The sequence below is a fragment of the Microtus oregoni genome, unplaced genomic scaffold, assembly GCF_018167655.1.
Source record: "Microtus oregoni isolate MIOR12 unplaced genomic scaffold, Mior012 000005F_ref0000423, whole genome shotgun sequence".
Taxonomy (NCBI): domain Eukaryota; kingdom Metazoa; phylum Chordata; class Mammalia; order Rodentia; family Cricetidae; genus Microtus; species Microtus oregoni.
In genome coordinates this window covers 47,755,231-47,774,652 of record NW_024543064.1, presented here as the reverse complement: position 1 = coordinate 47,774,652, position 19,422 = coordinate 47,755,231, and the positions used below count along the sequence as shown (strand labels likewise).

The 19,422-nt window shown below is 45.0% G+C and overlaps 1 protein-coding gene across 1 annotated transcript in view; it reads left to right on the top strand.

Moving 5' to 3' along the window:
* Positions 1-19,422, top strand: part of Cachd1 (cache domain containing 1) — a 231,960-nt gene that overhangs the window by 154,989 nt on the left and 57,549 nt on the right. Inside the window, exons 5-7 of the mRNA XM_041652659.1 lie at positions 15,359-15,485; positions 18,240-18,384; positions 19,086-19,302. Coding sequence (XP_041508593.1) covers positions 15,359-15,485; positions 18,240-18,384; positions 19,086-19,302 — 489 coding nt within the window. The remainder of the gene's footprint in view (positions 1-15,358; positions 15,486-18,239; positions 18,385-19,085; positions 19,303-19,422) is intronic.

Genomic DNA, 19,422 nt, shown 5'->3' with positions numbered 1-19,422 from the left:
CCAAGAGTGGTATTGCTGGATCCAGGGGTAGGTCGATCCCGAATTTCCTGAGAAACCGCCACACTGCTTTCCAGAATGGTTGCACAAGTTTGCATTCCCACCAGCAATGGGTGAGTGTACCCCTTTCTCCACAACCTCTCCAGCAAAGGATATCATTGGTGGTTTTTATTTTAGCCATTCTGACAGGTGTAAGATGGTATCTTAAAGTTGTCTTGATTTGCATTTCCCTGATCGCTAAGGAAGTTGAGCATGACCTTAAGTGTCTTTTGGCCATTTGAAGTTCTTCTGTTGAGAATTCTCTGTTCACTGAGCCATATTTTAATAGATTATATAAGAAGAGTTTGGGTTAAGATTATTATTAATAATAATAATTAATTTAACTTTGAAGCCAAGCAACTCACAGACTTAAGTAGGGGAAGATGGGAGCTTTGTGAAAAATATTAAGAAAAAGCTAGGTCTAGGCAATTAAACTGACCTTGGAAAGAACTGGGCCATGCTGGAAGATGAACAGACTCAGCAGAGGGTTGCTTGACTGAGGAAAGTAGAATCCAGGACAACAGAGGACACAGGAAGGTCCCACTAATTCTAACTAGTTGAGTATATTTTGTTGTTGTTGTTGTTTGCTGGGTTTTTTTAGGGATTTTTTTATTTAAGTTAATCAGTCTAGGGAAACTAAGGAACCAGATGAGATAACAGAGTATAATGTCGAATTATTTCCCCAAGAATAGCTAACCCCTAGAGTCACCAAGAGGTAGTTTGTTTGAAACAAACACTAACTGTTGTGAGCTCCCCAACCCTACGGATTCAGAACATTGGCATGGTAAAGGTTGGGACCCTGGAGGCTTCAGGAATTGACTGTGGTGGTCAACCAGACTTGAGAACTGTGTTTCTGTTGCTCCCCTGTTATTCCTCCTATGAATGCATGGAGAACACCCCGACTTTGGGTCCCTTGGGGAGTCCATAAGGAAAAAGAATAGACATTACTGATTTTGGACTGACCCCCCCCCCCCAGGTCTTATTATAGTTCTCCAAGTCTCAGATGTGTTGAGGACAGACTTCTGTGGTTGTTTCTTTCATTATATGGTTAACTAGAAAAAATCCCAAACTTGAAACAGAATCAGGTTTGTGTATAGAGGTAAAATATCTGGGAGGAGAGAGGGAAGGATCACAGAGTTGCACGCTTGCCAGCCAACATTAATTGACCTTTAGTTAGAATGATCTGTGGACTGACAAGATTGTTGGGCTCCATGGTCAGAGTTCAAGACTGAAGTCACCCTTCACTTCCTGAACCACTCCGCTATAAATGAATGTAAAGAAATCTGTTTAGTCAACCTCAATATTCTGTCTCTTTCTAGAATTATATACTTGGAACTTTAACTTCTCCATCTTTTGTTTTATGGAATGATAAATAAAACCTACCTGATAGGTTATTGGATGAACAAACTTAGGTATCATATGCAAAAGAATTACTAAGTACCCGTATAGGGCCAGGCACTTAATCTTCTTACCCCTCGGTCCCTGGACATAGACCATGCAGACTACATAGTCAAACAGTGCTTGGGTGTCAGGAGTGGGAGCTAAGAGGTATGATTGGGGTTAATGACAAGGCCAGAAGCTTTGTTTGGAGTCTGTTTTCTATTTGGCAGGTTATGGGAAGTAGGTGCTTGGTATATTTGACTGGGTGGTATTAAATAAGTATCAGAAAACCTGTTGTTCTTTAGGTGGAGACAAGCTTGTCACTAGGTGTACTTTCTTTTTATACTTCTCGCTTTTGGGTCGTATCATTAAAAGACGAAAGTTAACAGCCTAACGCGAGTGTTTTGTAATCCATGTCCTTTCTAACCCATTGAACACTGATTAGGGCAGGGTTGGTTTTGCTTTAGCTGCAGAGACTGGTGGTAGAAGACCCAGACAAATATGAAAAATGTAGTTGAGGACCAGAGAATCTGGGGCCCTCCATGTTACAGTGATTTCTAGAACGTTACTGCTGTTTATGCTGGTGACCCTTGAGACTCAGTAAATGGGAAATAAGGAACACATGAAAAGGGAAAGGTGTAATATTCCACTGCTCATCTGACAATAGTTTATATGCTGTGATTTAAGACAAACAAACAAAAAACAGCCGGGTGTGGAGGTGCACACCTCTAATCCCAGCACTCAGGAGGCAGAGGCAGGCTGATCTCTGTGAGTTGGAAGCCAGCCTGGTCTACAGACTGAGTTCAAGAACAGGTGGAGGTGCATAATAGAGAGACCCTGTCTCAAAAGGCCAAAACAGAAGAACAAACCATTGGCTATTTCAAAATGGTTTGTCTTTGCTTAGAATTGCATAGACCTCTATAGAAGCGAGACACCAACTTTGTAGGAGCCCTTGCACAGCCATTGACAGAGTCAATAGTTTCCCTGAAGACGTGTTTCTATTTTATGATCTTTTTTGTTTGCATTTGTCGTACAGAAATAAATCAAGTTGTTTCTGCATTCACGGTTTATACCAGGTAGGATGTCTTGGACAAGGATGTGCTAGCACAGGGTGGGCTGGAGACCCCACCCAGGGTGCATCTCACCACTGAGCCCCCTCACTTGTGTTCACCCTGCTGCAAGCAGAAAAGCTGCCCTTCGTGTGACTCACATGAGCAAGATTCAGTGAATGTTTGAAAGGCAGGAGGGAGGGAAGAAAGTAAGGAGACTGACTCTGTAAATCCACTGATCAAAACTCGACTCCTAGATTTCCGAACTGTGTGACCGGTAAAACCATCTCACCCTCCACTGATTTAATTATCTCCTCAGAAAAGGACATTGCTTTGTTTGTCATACTGGTGAATTAACAGTCACCAAAGAAATCCTGGGTTGATGAAGATGGATTATGGAAGGCATTGGGCTGTGGTAACCTACTTTGTTACTATAGCTAATACTCAAGACAGGCCCACTAGGAAAAAAAATATTTTGTTTTGGTTCACAGTGGTGGTCCATATGTGGGGTTATTGCAGGTAATGGCCTTCCCTCAGCAAAGTCCTAAAGCAGCACAGGGTGACGCATGACAAGGGACAGGAGCACTTGTCTGTGTCTGTGTCTGCTAGTGTTTCTCCCCTCTCCTCTTTACACAGCCACCAATATTCCATCATAGTGCTCTCCCCTAAGGATCTGAGCTAATCCCAATTACCTCCGAAGGCTACACTCTTGAACCCCGTAGTCGGGTTGAATTTCCGTCTTCACGTGGCACAATGGGGTTTGAATTTCAACACATGAACTCTGGGGAGAGTTGCTCACACTGTCATGCGGGGCAGAGGCTATTGTAAAGAGGCACTCCTGCCCCCCTTTTGACTTGAAGACTATTGAAGCAATAGGCCCCAAGAAATTGAATTTTCCCCGGTAATCTCATGCTGGGCTCCTGGTGTCAGCCAGAACGAGAGTTTGTCTCCTGGAAAGAGATACCACACACAGCACTAACAACTTATCTGACAGTTTGCTGAAGAGCTGAATCCAGATGAAGACGATGCAGGCCCACACCTGGACAAGGACTGCTTAACTGTGCACATCCCTTGCCTTCCATTTAAACCTAAATGTCCTGTTAGGATCTGGAAGGTGAGCCATGAACCAGGGACAGTCACTGGCTTCTCTGTTCCTCTTCCCATAGGACCACACTGAGACTCCTATTCTGTCTTTTACTAATTCTATGTTATTTAATTTGTCTATTTGCGGTAGAGTGACTAAACCTAGTTTATTACAGACGTCAGAGCCTAGACTTTGACCTTAACTATGCTAACAAAACTGCCTCCAAGTTGTAACAAAGACCTACTACTAAACCCTTCTTAATCATGAGTAAAGAAGAGTCTCTGATGCTCTGAGCCTGTGTTTTGAAAACTGTCTCATTGGCATAGACATGTGAATTCCTGTCTACCTTGAAGGTGACTGTCCAACCCTGAACTTATAATTTTTATTTTAAAAATGTAATTTTTATTATTTTTTATACATCTGAGTGTTTGCCTGCATATTTGTCTCTGTAGCATATTTGTGCAGGACTCTCAGAGGCCAGAAGAAGGTGCTGAGTCCTCGAGACTGGAGTTAGAGTTGTAGGCAGCCCCGTGAGTGCTGGGAATTGAACCCAGGTTCTGAAAGTGTAACAGAAATATCTCTCCAGCTCCTCCCAGAAGTTCCCAACACACAGTCCAGGGCAACATTGAAAGACAAAAATGTTAGGAGTAAGTATAACTAGTACCTGCCTCCTGCTGTTCTACAGGGCTTCATCCAAACGCTTCTGTTAGGCTTGGTCCCTGATCTTCCAGGCTTGGGGTATTACTTCCGTAATTACTTTATTTCTTGATGAGATGGGAACACACTTCCTCACGTGAGACCACAGCCTGCAATGGCTCCCACAGTCTAACAGCTGGGGTTGAGTTGTCTCCATCTTGCTCATCTAAATATTTTAATTAGCTGTTTTCATCCGGCTGGTGCAGTGTCCACTGATTCAGATGGAAAGTAAAAATCCGAATCTCCCCTTTTTCATTTCTCCCCATTTTCTACATACTTTTTGAAAACTAGCTGGAATTCATTTTTTTTAATTTATTCATTTATTTTATTTATTTTTGGTGACAGGCTCTCACCCTGTAGCCCTGCCTGTCCCGGACCATGTAAACATCTGCTTACTTCTTCCTCCCCAGGGCTAGTGTTATAGTTATGTGCCATCACCCCCAACTATAAATTTGTTCTTTTGTAAGTTCACAGCCTCCAGCTTACCGTGGTCCAGCTTGCTGGTTCTTGACTGTATGGTGGTGCAGAAGGGCTCTCCATTCTGGAGAAATCATACCTTGAACTTTAAATTGGTGTCTTTCCCTGTGCTGTGGATATGTAGCATAAAACATGATACTGGGCCGCAGGGGTGGGCAGATGCTCCATCAGCTGACGCCCCCGAGAGCACAGAGTCCGCATGCTGTAGAGTGTACTGTATTGCCAGGGTCTTCACATTCCATCTCGTTTCCATGCGGTGCATATCTGTGATATTTTCAACACTTTATTATAGGACGAGCTTTATCTTGATTTCGCCCAACAATAAGTTAAGACAAGTGTTCGAAGTACATTCAAGCTAGGCTAACCTTTATTGTAGGTCACGAATGGACTTTTAGTTTAGGATATTTTCAGTTCCTGGCGCGTTGGTGAGCTAACCCGATTGTAAGTCGAGCGCCGGGATTTCCCTCCTGTTGACCAGCATGATTTGTCTCTTTCCTCTTTGGGTTTCTCAAGGGAATTTGTGAACACCTTTTCCAAATCCATCACTTTGCAGTTGAAAAAGCTGGAATCTCACAAGGGACAGAAGTGAGGCGCTTAGCCAAGCCACAGATTACATATTCTAGCAATGTTTACTTTAAAAAAAAAAAAAAAGGAAAAAAGCTGGCTCAAGGTAAGCTCTAGGGCTCTGGGAATATGACAGTATGACAGACAAACTGATTTTGGTTCCTGTTCTGGTGTCACTCACAGCTCTTCCGAGTGGGCAAATGTTAAAAGACCAGCTATAAAAATGACACACAAAATATTATCAGGTTTTGCTGAGAAACACAATGTTGGCTGTGAGGCTATTGATTGGAGGTCATCCAGGAATAACCGCCGAGAAGTTGAAATTTAAAGCAAAATTTGGAGGGTAAGGAAGAGCTGACTGGCTGGATGGAGGCCTGTTATCCAGAGCTAAGGATGACCTTGGAAGAGGGCAATGCGTGTCTGTGGGAGTGAAAGCATTGGCTCTTGACAAACGGTGCAGCTCCGGGAAGGCAGGAGGAGGCTGGAGAGAAGGGAGGGCCAGGCTAGCTGGGGCCTTGCAGAGTTTGGATTTAACAAAAGCTACAAGACTGCCGGGTGTGTTGTAGATCTCAGAAAGATGTATTTGGAGACTCCCTGGAGAAGAATTTTAAGGTCAGATGACTTGCCAGACTTAAAAGATCCTGAGGTTCCTCATTCTGCATCCATTCTGTGGTAGTTAAGTCTTAGAAGAAGTAAGTGCCAGCATGAACTAAATAGAAGTACAGCAGAGGGCTGGGCCCATGTCCAAACAGCTTTCTTAGTCTTCCCTAAGTTAGTGATATAGGAAGGAGTTAAGGCTCACATCACTAACCTGTGGTAAACCCCAGAAGGATTACAATCTGTCTACTGAATAGCTTCTCAGTCATGTAGAAACTCCCTGTCTTAACGACTCTCAGTATTGTCTAACGTTGCCTAGAGCCATTTGTGCTGTGATTGTTTATCAAGCTCTCCCAGGCCACAGCTCAAGTCTGTGCCATCTTCCAGCTAAGCCAGCCGGTGGGTCAGTGATCAACACAGGGACTTCGGCTTCCAGCTAGAACATGTGAGCTGTAACAGTTCAATGGTTGGTTTCTTCTTGTCTTTCTTCTTATATCAGTTATAAAATCATTTTTCTCATGCCCCGTCAATTTATTTACATCCTACATTTACCAACAAATGCAACTTAGTATTTTAAGAAAGACCTCGCATGTATGTATTTCTTCCGCCTCTAGAGTCATACCCAGCATGAGTGCTAATTCATGCATGCTTCCTTTAGCTTCGCCTATCTTTACTTCTCTCTCTCTCTGTGTGTGCGTGTGTGTGAGAGAGAGAGAGAGAGCGCGCAGAGGTGCCGTCAGAGTCCAGAGTACCACATCCCGTGGAGCTATCATTACAGGCAGTTGTGAGCCACCAAAGTGTATGCTGGGAACCCAACTCAGGTCTTTTGGGGAAAACAGGACATGCTCTTCTCTGAGTCATCTCTCCAGCCCCTGTTTTAATTTGTTTTATTTTTGTAATAGTGTCACTGTGTAGCCCAGGCTAGCCTAGAGCTCAGGTTCTTATTGCCTCTACTTCCCACATGCCAAGGTCAATCTTGTAGTTCTTGATTTACACAAGTGCTGTGGTATCCTGGAAAGAGCAAAGGTTTTAAACCCAAGTATTTTCCAGATCAAGTAACAATCTTAACCATGGATCCTTGAGTCAATTAATGTTGCCTCCGTAAGATGGTGATAAAAGTCATGCTCGCAGGTTGATGATAGAAACTGGCACACAGTCTGGGAAACTTCTGGATGAAGTGCCAAACCTTTCACTGTTCTGTCAGCACAATAGCTTGGCTAAAGTGTAATTGGCATCCAATAAATCTCGTGTTCAATGTATATATCTGACATGACTAAGCACCCCTACCCCCTAAAGTTAGCCCATGACTAGGCTTTTAATCTCGCCATTTACCTGTCAATTTCTAACTTGTAGTTTTTGCATTTAGTTTGCTTGTTTCTTTGGGGGCTTTTTGTTTGCTTGTTGTCGATAAAACTTTTTTCTCTTGTTTTTGAGTTTCAATGTAATTTCATCATTTCTCCTATGCCTCCAAACCCTCCCATGTACTCCTGCTTGCACTCTTCCAGAGTCATGGCCTCTTTTTTAAAAAAACTTTTTGTGCTGGCAGAGAGACAGAGACAGAGACAGAGAGAGGGAGAGAGAATTCCTAAATATAACTGCTCAGTCTGAAACTCTGAATATTACTTGTATTTATGCTGCCAGGGCTGACCATTTGGTATTAGATAACAATTTGGTGAGCTTTTCCCAAGGAAGACGATTTTTCCCACTCTCAGCCTTCATGAGTCACCTGTACTCCTTGGATGTAGTCTGGAGGCTGTGTGGGCTTTCCTCTGCCCACTTAGCATGTCTGTCTCTTGTTCTTGTTCGGCTCATGTTTAAGCAGGCATGATGGTGAGACTTCATGGGTGTAGCTTCTGATAATACTAGGAGACACAGTCTCACAGCAGACTCCCTAACCCTCAGGCTCTTACACTCTTTCTGCTCTTCTTCCAAAATGTTCCCTGAGCCTTAGATGTGATAGTGTTCTCAAGGTGTATCCATTAGGAGTGTGTTCCACAACCCTGCATTTTGATTGGTTGTGCTTTTCTGTAGTGGTCTCCATCTGTTGCAGAGACATTTCCTTGATGAAGGTTGATTACGCTTATCTTTGAGTATAAGAGGAAAGTTTAGAAAGTAGTTGGAGATGGTGCTGGCTTGAGAGATTGCTGTAGGTCTCCTCGAGATCCATGGCTTCACTAGCCCTGATTAATTATCCAGGTTTCTAGTTCCAGGCATGGTTTCTCTCTTGTTTATTGTCCTTGTCTTCAGGACAATTTGAGAGCTGCTGGTTACTGCTAAGGTATGTATGCCACTACTGCATCCCAAGGGACGCAGTGCCACGCTGTCGTCGCTGTGATTTGTCAGTGTCTTAGCTGAGTGGGATTGTTGGTTGCTTCTCTTCCTTGGAAGTTGTATTGCCCATCTGGTACCATGAGAGCTAGTCCTCAGAAAAGAGGCATTCGTTCCAGCTCACAGCCCTCTGAGTCCTGTTTCTGAAGTTTGCACGATATCTTCAGCAATAGAAACTTACTTTCTACTTCTGAGGGTGTCTTACTTAAGGTTACTATTACTGAGATAAAACAACCATGGCCAAAGCAAACTGGGGAGGAGGAAAGGGTTTATTTGACTTATACTTCCATATCGCTGTTTATCATCTAAGGAAGTCAGGACAGGAACTCAAACAGGGCAGGAACCTAGAGGCAGGGGCTAATGCAGAGGCCATGGATTACTGCTTACTGTCTTTCTCACAGTGGCTTACTCTGTGTGCTTTCTTATAGATCCCAGAACCTCTAACCCAGGGATGGCACCACTCACAATGGGCTGGGGCCTCCCCCACCAATCACTCATTAAGAAAATTCCTTTCAGCCAGATCTTATGGAGGCATTTTCTCAGTTGAGGTGCCCTCCTTTCAGATAACTCTAGCTTGTGTCAAGTTGACATAAAACTGGCCAGCCTAGGGGATAACCAAGAGCGACCCCCATAGGCTTTATATTTGGAGATTCTCTTAGATAGCCCTGACCAAAACTCAAAAGGGGGCTTCTCGTGCCCATTATTGGTTTTTCTTAGGGGGTCTTTGAGGAAATACTTTCAACCCAGATGAGAAATTTTTCTTTAAACTCTATATGTGTATTTGCACAGAAAACTACATATATTTTGGGTTGTTTATTTTTAAGATAAATAGTTAACAGTATGAGGTTGTGTTATTTGCAGACTTTCTCAACAAAGCAGTCGTGCATGGAGGGAGGGAGTTGCTGACTTTGTAAAGCCTATTTAAGATGGCCAATGCTTCCATACTGATTTATTCAGACTATTTCATTTATTTTGGCTTTAGCATTAGGAGAGAGTGAGCTTTTAGAATTTATGCAACAGATGTGTAGATCACATCAACCTGTGTGCTACAGGGAGTTCTCAGAGAACATGCGCCTGAATGTGGATGGAATAGGGGGGGCCAGCCCTCCAAGATTTTAGGTCTAGGGATCTGGAGTCTACAGTTTACCTTAACCATGCTGATTGTGAGGTGTCAAGAGGTCTGCCCCTTCCCCCAATCCCAGGACTTTCACAGCACACTGTATCTTCAAGCTTGGCTACCAACTTCAGTGAGGAATATTGATTTTTTGCCGTGTGTGTGTGTGTGTGTGTGTGTGTGTGTGTGTGTGTTAGGTTTCTGGAGTGATATAGACAGATACAAACATGCCTGTTAATGGTTTGGAGCCAAATACCATGCATCCTGGGCCAATAGTTTGCACCCAGCTTTTTCCTGAACATTTTCCAACACCCTTGAAGAAAGAAAGTGTGTGTGTGTGTGTGTGTGTGTGTGTGTGTGTGTGTGTGTGTGTGTGTGTTATGGCCCTGTGTTGAGTTAGGCACCACCTCAAATAGCCAGAGCATGTAACTGATATCAGAATGGTGGAAAGCCCCAATGGGTTGCCTCCACAGTTAGTAAGGCTCTCTTCACCTCTGCGTCTAGGCCAGAGAGGGGCCTGCTTGGCTCTAGATGCTCTGTCTTGATGGATGACTCCTAGGACCTGGGGGTCTCATTACCTTCATATTCATCTTCCGCTGCTAGTGCCAGATAATGGATGAAATTTAATCTTATGCCAGAGGACTCCCAAGAAGGGGAATTTGAGATCCCTTGCCTGCTGCAGTCAGTGCAAGAATGATGGTGAGGATCCAGAATGATCTTTTGTGGTGAGACTAAATAGATCACACACTGTATGACTTCTGATTTATTTTTAAAACATTCCCGGTCCTATTGGCTCCCTTTTAATAGTTTCCTAGAGCCTGTTTATTGTTACAGATGTTACTTTTAAATGAGGTCATCGAGCTTTCCTTTACTTCCAAAGGCAGTGTTTGCCTTTTTATTGCAAGGGTTGGCAGGGCTTGCCTGGAGAACAGTGCAAATATGAGATCAAGGTTAAGGCTTCAGACCCCAGGAGACAAGAAGAGAAGAGGCCCTTCTGTGTCTGCACACACACCACATCAGCCTGACACCACCAGAGAGCATGCTCACTCCATCCCGGGGATGACCTTAACAAGGGCAAATTGCCTGGCAGGAGGCAGGAGACAGACGTCACGATCTCAGATTGGCTTCAGTCACATGCCCTTCTTGTTCAGAGTAAAACCTCAGGCTGTCGCAAAAGCTCTCTGAACCCATTTCCTCATGTGCCTTAGAGATAATAACTTTCATTGCTTGGATTTGGGTGCCTGCCTTATGGCTCTTCAGAAGTATGTAGAAGTGATGGAGGAATGAAAAGATGGTAATTGCTAAAACTATACATGTCTGGAAATGCATCAAATCCTGCATTGGTATATTTTGCATGGCTTTGGGGAAGAACCACCGACACCAATTTCTGTACATATTCTTTCCTTGGCTCACATCCACACTTGATCAAGTACATGCCAGTGGCTGCCTTCCTGCTATATTAGCAGAAGTAAGTAGTTTTATCCAATGGTATGATCTGAAAGGCCAGAATTTCTCCTATGTGTCCTTCAGCAGAAGTTTGACATCTCTGTTCCAAACTGGAAAAGCTGTGCTGGTACTGGGAGGTGGTCCTTCATAGCATGGGGAAGTAGAACAGGCTTGTGCAGGAATTTTAACACTTCTCCTGCGTGTCTGCGGGTTTCTGCCATTCTGGTTTAATTCCAATACCTGAAATCCTGTGCATGTTAAGGTTTACTTGCTGAAGTTGGAATTAAAGGGCAAAAATTTATCAGCACGGAGCTTGTGTTGGGCAACCCCTGCTTCATGTTGTTAGACTGGAACCTTATTTTCCTTTACATAAAAATGGTCCTAGTATCCCTGGGCATGTATTCCTGGAAGGAGGCTAGCTGGCCAGCAGCACTGTGTGGCTTTTTAAAAGCACAATCACATGTTGTCCCATCAACGGTCATCAAAAGTGGATTTCAGAGTCAAATGAGAAGTTGACTGACTGACGCAGTGATCCTCCCTTTGTGTTTTGAGTGCTTCCAGTGACAGTTGGGAACAGCTCTGATGCCAGACGGCACGCCAGGAAGAAAGACGCAATGGACATTTTAACACTGATTGTGTATTTTAATTGCTGTCTTGTTTGTTAACTCAGTCCTCAGAGAACATACTGCCAGTGGCAGGAGGATGTATGCAAAATAGATAAAACTCTAAGCATGATAAGCCTCACTCAGAAAGAGTGATTTTAAAAGCCAAATAGATTTTACCCTGGGTTCTACTTTGCTCATTGCAACCACAGACGGTATGTGCTTACGTACTCTACCCTATGCACAGGTCATGTGTGCTTATATAATCACCCTATGCACAGATGATATGCCCTTATGTACTCTACCTTGTGCACAGATGATACACACTTATATAATTACCATATGCACAGATGATATGTGCTTATATACTCTACCTTATGCATAGATGATACGTGCTTATATAATTACCCTGTGCACAGGTATATATGCTTATATACTGATTCCTGTGATACATTGGAGAGCCTTTAGCTTCCTGTCTTTCTAAGTCACCATTTGCAAGGTGATGATACTCCACTGCTCTCACGTCCCCATCCTTCCACACAGGTTGCATCCTGGGATACCATTGTAAGCCAGCCCAAATGCAAAGATCTCCTGTGGTGTGTGCAGGACACCTTGCATTACACGTGGTAGGTAGGAGGTACTCCCATCCGGTGCTTGTTGCCAGCTCCATCTCATAACCTGGTAGATCTTCCCTGTCTTTGGGTAGCACCCCAAAACCTCATCTAAGCTGCTCGTCAGATATTGTGCTGATTAGTTAGTAAAGGGTTCAGTGTATACTTCTCATCTCCCGCAACAACTTTGTCCAAGGCAAAGCACAGATTGGTTCCTTTGATCTCTTGTCATCCATTCCGCCAAGCAATTCCATTCTCCTGACAGGCCAAGAACAAACAGAGAAGAGCTGATCAAAGTCTAGTGGCCATCAGGAGCATAGATACAACAGGCACTTGAGAACCGAAGCAAGAGCGTCCTGTGTCAGATAGAAATTCAGTCCAGCCAGCATATTGAAGCATCCTGGCAAGTCAGCCACAGGGCTGAGTGCTAAAGAGACAGAGCAGATCAGCAACTTGCCTTCTCCATGAAGCTCTGAAAGAAGGCAAGCCTGCATGTGGTTGCCTTGTTATACTTTTAGACTGCCCCCCCCCCCCCCACACACACACTGTCCTGCCGGTCTTCACAGATCCATTTGAGAATGTTCATAGTCCTTGATAGTAAACATGGCATTCAAGCATAATATTATTATTCCCTCACCCTTCTGTGTTTGATACTGAATTGTTGACTGGCAAGTCCGAGAGTTGGAAGAGCTGTGTGTGAGACACCTTTCTACCTGCCAGGTGTGGCTTTAGATAGGTTCAGGAAATACTCAGGAGATGCTGTGTATTCATGACTCCAGGCTCAGGAGGGGCGAGGCCACCTTACTGCTGGTCTGCATTGGAAATGGTAACTGGAGGGAAAAGCCTGAGTTGTGCTTACACAGATAGGAACAGTGTGGTAGTAAAAACAAAATGTGCTGGACTTACGAAAGTGCTGTGAACCATCCGTAAGCTCACTTCCTCATTTGCAGTGTGGAAATTAGACGACAGGTTCTGTTTGATCATGCCCTTGTTAAAGGCAATACCCTGGGAACTCTGAGCTCCTGAAGCCGTGACGCCGCCCATTGTTGTTGCAGTCACATCTCAACTAGAGAAACAAATCCTTCTCTGGGCCACGTGGGCTTTCAGAGCAGTGTGGACTCAGAGCTGTGTGTGTGCCGGATAGATAACACCTCAGGTTTCCTGCTTTCTCCCTTTTCCCACGCTTCTCCCTCCACTGCCCTGCTTTGAGCTCTGCTTCCCTCTCTCATTCTGCTGGCAGATTGGTACCTACAGCAAGATGGGGTTTTGCTCATCTTGAGGGCTGCTCCAGCGCCTGAAACCGTGATTTATGCATAGCTAAATGTGGAGTTTTGAGTTGTTGTGGAAGAGACTGAAAAGGCCCAGTGGCTCAAAAAAGGGAGGGGCTTCTGGTTGTGAGAAGAGCAGAACACTTTTGGAAGGTACACATTGTGATGCACTCTGGTAACCCCAGCCTTTAGGAACTGAGGCGGGGGGCGGGGGGGGGGGGGTTGTGAGTTTGAGGACAGCCTGAACTATGTGGTGAATTTGATGACAGCCTAGATTTCTTAGCAGGATCTTGCCAAAAATAAGAGCTAGAAGATCTAGAAGATAGATCAGTGAAAAATGCACTTGGCTGTATTTAAAAAAAAAAAACAAAACCATAAGGACTGGAGACAGAATCCCCAGAGCCCACATAAACCTGAACACATGAACCTATAATCCTGGTGTGAAGAAAGGTGAATTGGAACCCCTGGGAGCTCTCAGACCAGCTAGCCTGGTATACACAGTGGCAAACAGACAGGGAACCTTGCTTCAAAACAAGACAAAAGGCAAGGACCAATACCCAAGGTTGTTTTCTGACATCTACACAGGCGCCCTAGTGTGTGTGCATAATATATCATATACATGTACATGCACACTCACAAACCCACACATTGATAATATATCATATACATGGACATGCACACTCACAAACCCACACATTGATAATATATCATATACATGGACATGCACACTCACAAACCCACACATTGATAATGGACATGCACACTCACAAACCCACACATTGATAATATATACATGGACATGCACACTCACAAACCCACACATTGATAATATATCATATACATGGACATGCACACTCACAAACCCACACATTGATAATATATACATGGACATGCACACTCACAAACCCACAGATTGATTTTTTTTTTTGAGTCAGGGTTTCTCTGAAGTCCTGGCTGCACAGGAACTCTTTCTATAGACTGGGCTAGCCTTGGAACTCAAGAGATTTGCCTGCCTCTGCTTCCTGAGTGCTGGTATTAAAGGTGTGCACTACCATGGCCTGGCATCCACAGATGGATTTTAAAAAGTAGAACAAAATTTGAAAATTCAAGAGGTTGCGAGGCGGGGTGTACACAGGTGGGTAGCACTAGGGCTGAGGGAATGCCAGGTCTGGTCCATGACACGGCTGTGCAGGAAGTCAGCGAGTAGAGCATGATGTAAGCACAGCAGCCACGACACCAAGGACTCTGTCCCAACTGGTTTTTTTTTTTTCTTTTTAAAGAAGACTTAAATATGTAGACAGTGTTGTGTTTGCACGTATACCTGCAGGCCAGAAGAGGGCACCAGATCTCACTATAGATGGTTGTGAGCCACCATGTGATTGCTGGGAATTGAACTCAGGACCCCCGAAAGAGCAGTCAGTGCTCTTAACCATCTCTCTAGCCCCCAACCGGGGTTTTTTGGTCTCATGGCCTAAGCATATTTCTCAACTCCAAAGCAAGAATAGTAATATCACCCACATGCTAGGTTCTGGTGAATGAGACATCATAAAGTAAAAGCGAGCCTCTGTGTCAGCTCTGGAGATGTGGGATTCGTTTTCCCATTCACTGAGTAACAGAGTTCCTCAAGGATACAGTTCTGGCCCTTTGAATCCCATCTGTGCTGTTTCCATTACTGTGAAGTGAGGCTCGTGGAGGCAAAGTCAACATCAGAGACCTAGTCCCTAGAGACAAGGTCAGTTACCAGCGTCCATGGTTAGAGAATGGACCTCACGCCAGCGAGTGTACACTAGCCCAACACGGACCAGCCCCATGAGCAGAAAGATTAGTGCAAATGAATCCTTTGTGCTGAAGACATAACCCAGGACATAGAATGTCACCCTACCATGTGAAGAATAATGGCTTCCCGTGACCGAAATGTCACGTTTCCTATTCGCAGGATGTTTTTTTAAGGGGCAAAAGGAATACGTTTTGCAGAAAATTTACAACCTTCTATCTGGTGGGATTTCTTCATGCTACAAGCAGTTTATGCAAAACAGATGCCTGAAGAGTCGTGCATGCACACACCTGTGGGCTCTGTGGTGATATTTCCTTTTCTTCCTCTTCCAGTGCTTGCCGACAACCTGAAATCCAACCCTGGAATCAAGTGGCAGTATTTCAGCTCAGAAGAAGGAATTTTCACTGTCTTCCCAGCACACAAGTTCCGGTGTAAGGGCAGCTATGAGCATCGCAGTCGGTATGCTGACTTCCTTCCAAGGTCATTTGTTGCTGGTGACAATCTGCATGTGGGGTGGGCTGTGACTCGGGGTAGAGAGGTCTTGCCCGATCTCGGCACGACCCCGGATTTCAACGTCATCAGTGAATTGCACACTCGGGTCTGCCCCAAGCAGTTCAGAAACTTTTCCTTCCTTAGAAGTAATGTTTGTATTTGATACCTATAGATGTGCCTGCACTAGGGGAGGGCAGTGGGAAAGCCCAGAGCTTTCCAATGCTCCCTATCACAGTAGGCAAAGCTGTGGGAAGGGAATGCGATTGCTTGCTGCATTGGTTGTTCTGTGCTATGAACATCTTTGTTGAAATAGACATGAGCCCACCTCCTCCACAGCTCTACCCTAGAGCATAACGTTGCTCTTTGTGGCTGACTTTCCTCCCTGAGATAATGGGTTTGGTTTTACACTTTTGAAGTGTACAGGCACACTTCAGCTACTGCAAGCTATAAGGCTGTTCGCACAGCTTTGGATTTTAAAGGCCACTATTGTCTTGCCTTTCTCGCACCAAAAGGACTTGGTTGTACCATGTAGCCAGTGGGAAAGGAGCGGTGAAATCATTTGTAAAACAAGGCTCATCATTTACAGAAGCCCCTAGTCAAAGCTGTACCTCCTCTGAGCCCCAGCAGGTTCCCTTCTGCGGAGTCTGGTGCTAAGAGCCTAGAGGAAGTGGGAGATGCCCATTCTCCATGACATTCTCAAAACAATGCCATAGTATCCCTTTATCCGTCTTTCAAATTGTATCCAGTGCTTTTCCCAAGGGGGGAGAGGAAGGAGAGAAAATTGTTACTATTTGTATGGTTTTTTTGTTTCTGTTTTTCCACATCCTCTTCCTAGAGACTCTGCTACAGTTACAATGCCATGGAGACTAGACCAGAAATCTTGACTTTGGTATCTAGTTCATTGGTTCTCAACCTTCCTAATAATGCTGGACCCTTTAATATAGTTCCTTAGGTTGTGGCGACCTGCCCCACAGCTATAAAACTATTTTTGTTGCTACTTCAGAACTGTAATTTTGCTACTGTTTTGAATTGTACTGCAAATATCTTGGCTTCCAATGGGCTTAGGTGACCCCTTTGAAAGGGTCAATCAACCCTCCCCCCTCAAAAGGCTCCTGATCCACAGGTGGAGAACCACTGGACTCATTGGGGAAGCCAAGACTGGCATTTGCCCCTAAGGAAACCCAGCTCGTGGGAGGGAGGGTGGGGCCTCATCACTATTCAGCCTTTGCCCACAAGTTCCAGCTCGAGCCTACCTATCATCAAGCTGCTGGCTGCCTGACCGTTTTTCCCTCCTCAGAGGTTGCCAACTCTGCCTCTTAACTTGTCTTAACTAGTTGCCATTGCAAACTCTCTACAACCTACTGAAGACTCCAGTGGGTTTCAGAGCACAGCACCGTGAGAAAGGACCAGTCAGGCTCTCGGGTTGCTTCCCCGTCTACCTATGTAATACACAGGGCTGTTTATATGTCCAGCTTTTAAGATAAAGCTGCAGGGCTTTTAAAATGGGTGAATCAGTTAGGATGAAGCTGATACATCATTTTAAGAAAAATCCTCTCCCCTAGTTAGAACATGCATGCATGTGCGCGTGCGCGCGCGCACGCGCGCGCGCGCGCGCGCACACACACACACACACACACACACACGAGGAACATTTGACCTTGTGTCGGTATAGGGCTGGGCAGGAGTCCCTACTGTTCTATTCCCGGTTCATCTTGAGGCTGCCTCTCCTTGGTTTCTTTCTTCTCGTTTCTCTGCTGGCTTGGTGATTCTGACCCCTGACCTGCTAAAGTAGTCTCCGTACAAGGGTTTTGACTTGCCAACAACTAGTGTTCTTAATTTGTGCCCAGGCTTTTGTGACTCACTGGTAGCTCACAGTTCACAGAAAAGTCTCGTGTTAGAGGTGTCAACAAAGGACGGGATTCTCTGGAGGCCGATTTGCTTTAAGTCACCCCTAATTTGTTCCAGGTTGAAAATGAATAGAGCGCTCATTAAACCCCTTCTTCCAGCCCCTCCTGATGCACGCAGGGGCGGAGGCCACTTTGATCAGAGGTGATTCTTTTCCTCCATGGTCTCTGCAGCTCCCCCTCTTTCTTCACGTTGGCAAACAAGCACCTGGCAGGAAGAATGGCTGGTGCAGGTTTAGACAAATTTTCATGGCATGGTTTGAAACTCTCAGCTGCCGAGCCTTTCGTGATTGGGCGGTTTGAGTTGCTAAGACAGAGAGGAAAGAGGGTCTCTTAACCAGGGGTGTATGTATGGAAAGAGAAACGGCAGCCTACCACCCAGAACTGCCCAGCACACGCCCAGGTCAAAAGCTTTCTTACTGTTACTAAAACGCTGTGTGTGTGTGTGTGTGTGTGTGTGTGTGTGTGTGTATGTGTGTATGTATGTATGTATATGTATGTCTGCGTGTCTGCAAAACAGAAACCAGCACTGGCAAGTGGGCCTTGTTCTCCCTTTGGGCCAAGTCTTTATAATAAGTGGAGAGTTTGGCCCTGCAGAAGTGAGTTGGGACTTTGTAGTGTGTGAAAAAAGTCAGCCTCTCAGGAGATGCACTCTCATCCCTAAAGTCATAATTTCACAGTCCTGTTCTTTTCAGTGACCCCCCCCCCCAATCTGAACTCTCACTCCAACCTGCCCTGCCCCAAGAAGAACCCACAGGCCAGTGAGCCCACATCTGTAGCGCTCACAGCTGTGTTAAGACCCTTTTCCTTTCTCTAGGCCCATCTACGTCTCTACGGTCCGACCACAGTCCAAGCACATAGTCGTGATCCTGGACCATGGGGCCTCAGTCACGGACACCCAGCTCCAGATTGCCAAGGATGCTGCTCAGGTCATCCTCCGTGCCATTGATGAACACGATAAGGTGACTGTTATCCCGTAGTCCCTGGGGGGCATGAAACCTTTCTTGAGTGTTTCCAACACTTATTTTTTTTGTTCTATTATGTTCAGTGTGATTCGTCATAGTGACATCTCAGTCATCAGCGGACCAGATAGCACCAGTGTTCCCAGACAATTATCATGTAGCCTGAATGTTTTGACTTTTCCATCATCAGAGACTTTTTCCTATTGCTGAAAATACACAGAGACCCACCCAACCTCTACGCTGCTCTCCAGTTTGAAAACCAAGATGGGTAGTTTTTGCCAACATGTTTTTCTGCGTGAAATTAGGGATGCTTTCGTTGTTGATTTGTTTCCATTATGCCGACACTGTTCGGCTACTTCAATTTGGTTCAAAGGCCAAATTCTTGGGTTCTCTCCTTTACAAATTCCTTTCAGATTTGACAGGCTGATAACGTCAGACGTTTGTTTTTAAACTCAGAACCTGTTCTACAGGCCTTCTTCCTAGTTAAGCTCTCCTGTTACCTAAACATCCAAGCCTAGTCCCTGTGGCTGAGGCAGGAAGACTATTTGAACCCAGAAGTTTGAGGTCAACCTTAATAACGTGAGGAAGACTTTGCCTCCAAAAGGAAGGAAGGAAGGAAGGAAGGAAGGAAGGAAGAGAGGGAATCTTTAAGTGGTAGAAGAAATTGAGTGTTTTGGTTTTTGTTTTTTCCTGTCCTCCAGATTTCTGTGCTGACTGTGGCAGACACCGTCAGGACCTGTTCACTGGACCAGTGCTATAAGACTTACCTGTCCCCAGCCACCAGTGAGACAAAAAGGAAAATGTCCACCTTTGTTAGCAGTGTCAAGCCCTCTGACAGCCCGACCCAGCATGCAGTGGGGTTCCGCAGGGCGTTCCAGCTGATTCGGAGCACCAGCAATAACACTCGGTTCCAAGCAAGTAAGTGCGTTTCTGAGAGACGGCCACAGTGATGTGCTGCGCACCGAGTTCAGAACTAGAGGGGAAACTTTCCAGTTGATCCCAGATAAAATTATCATCTGCTATCTTCACAGCATCTCC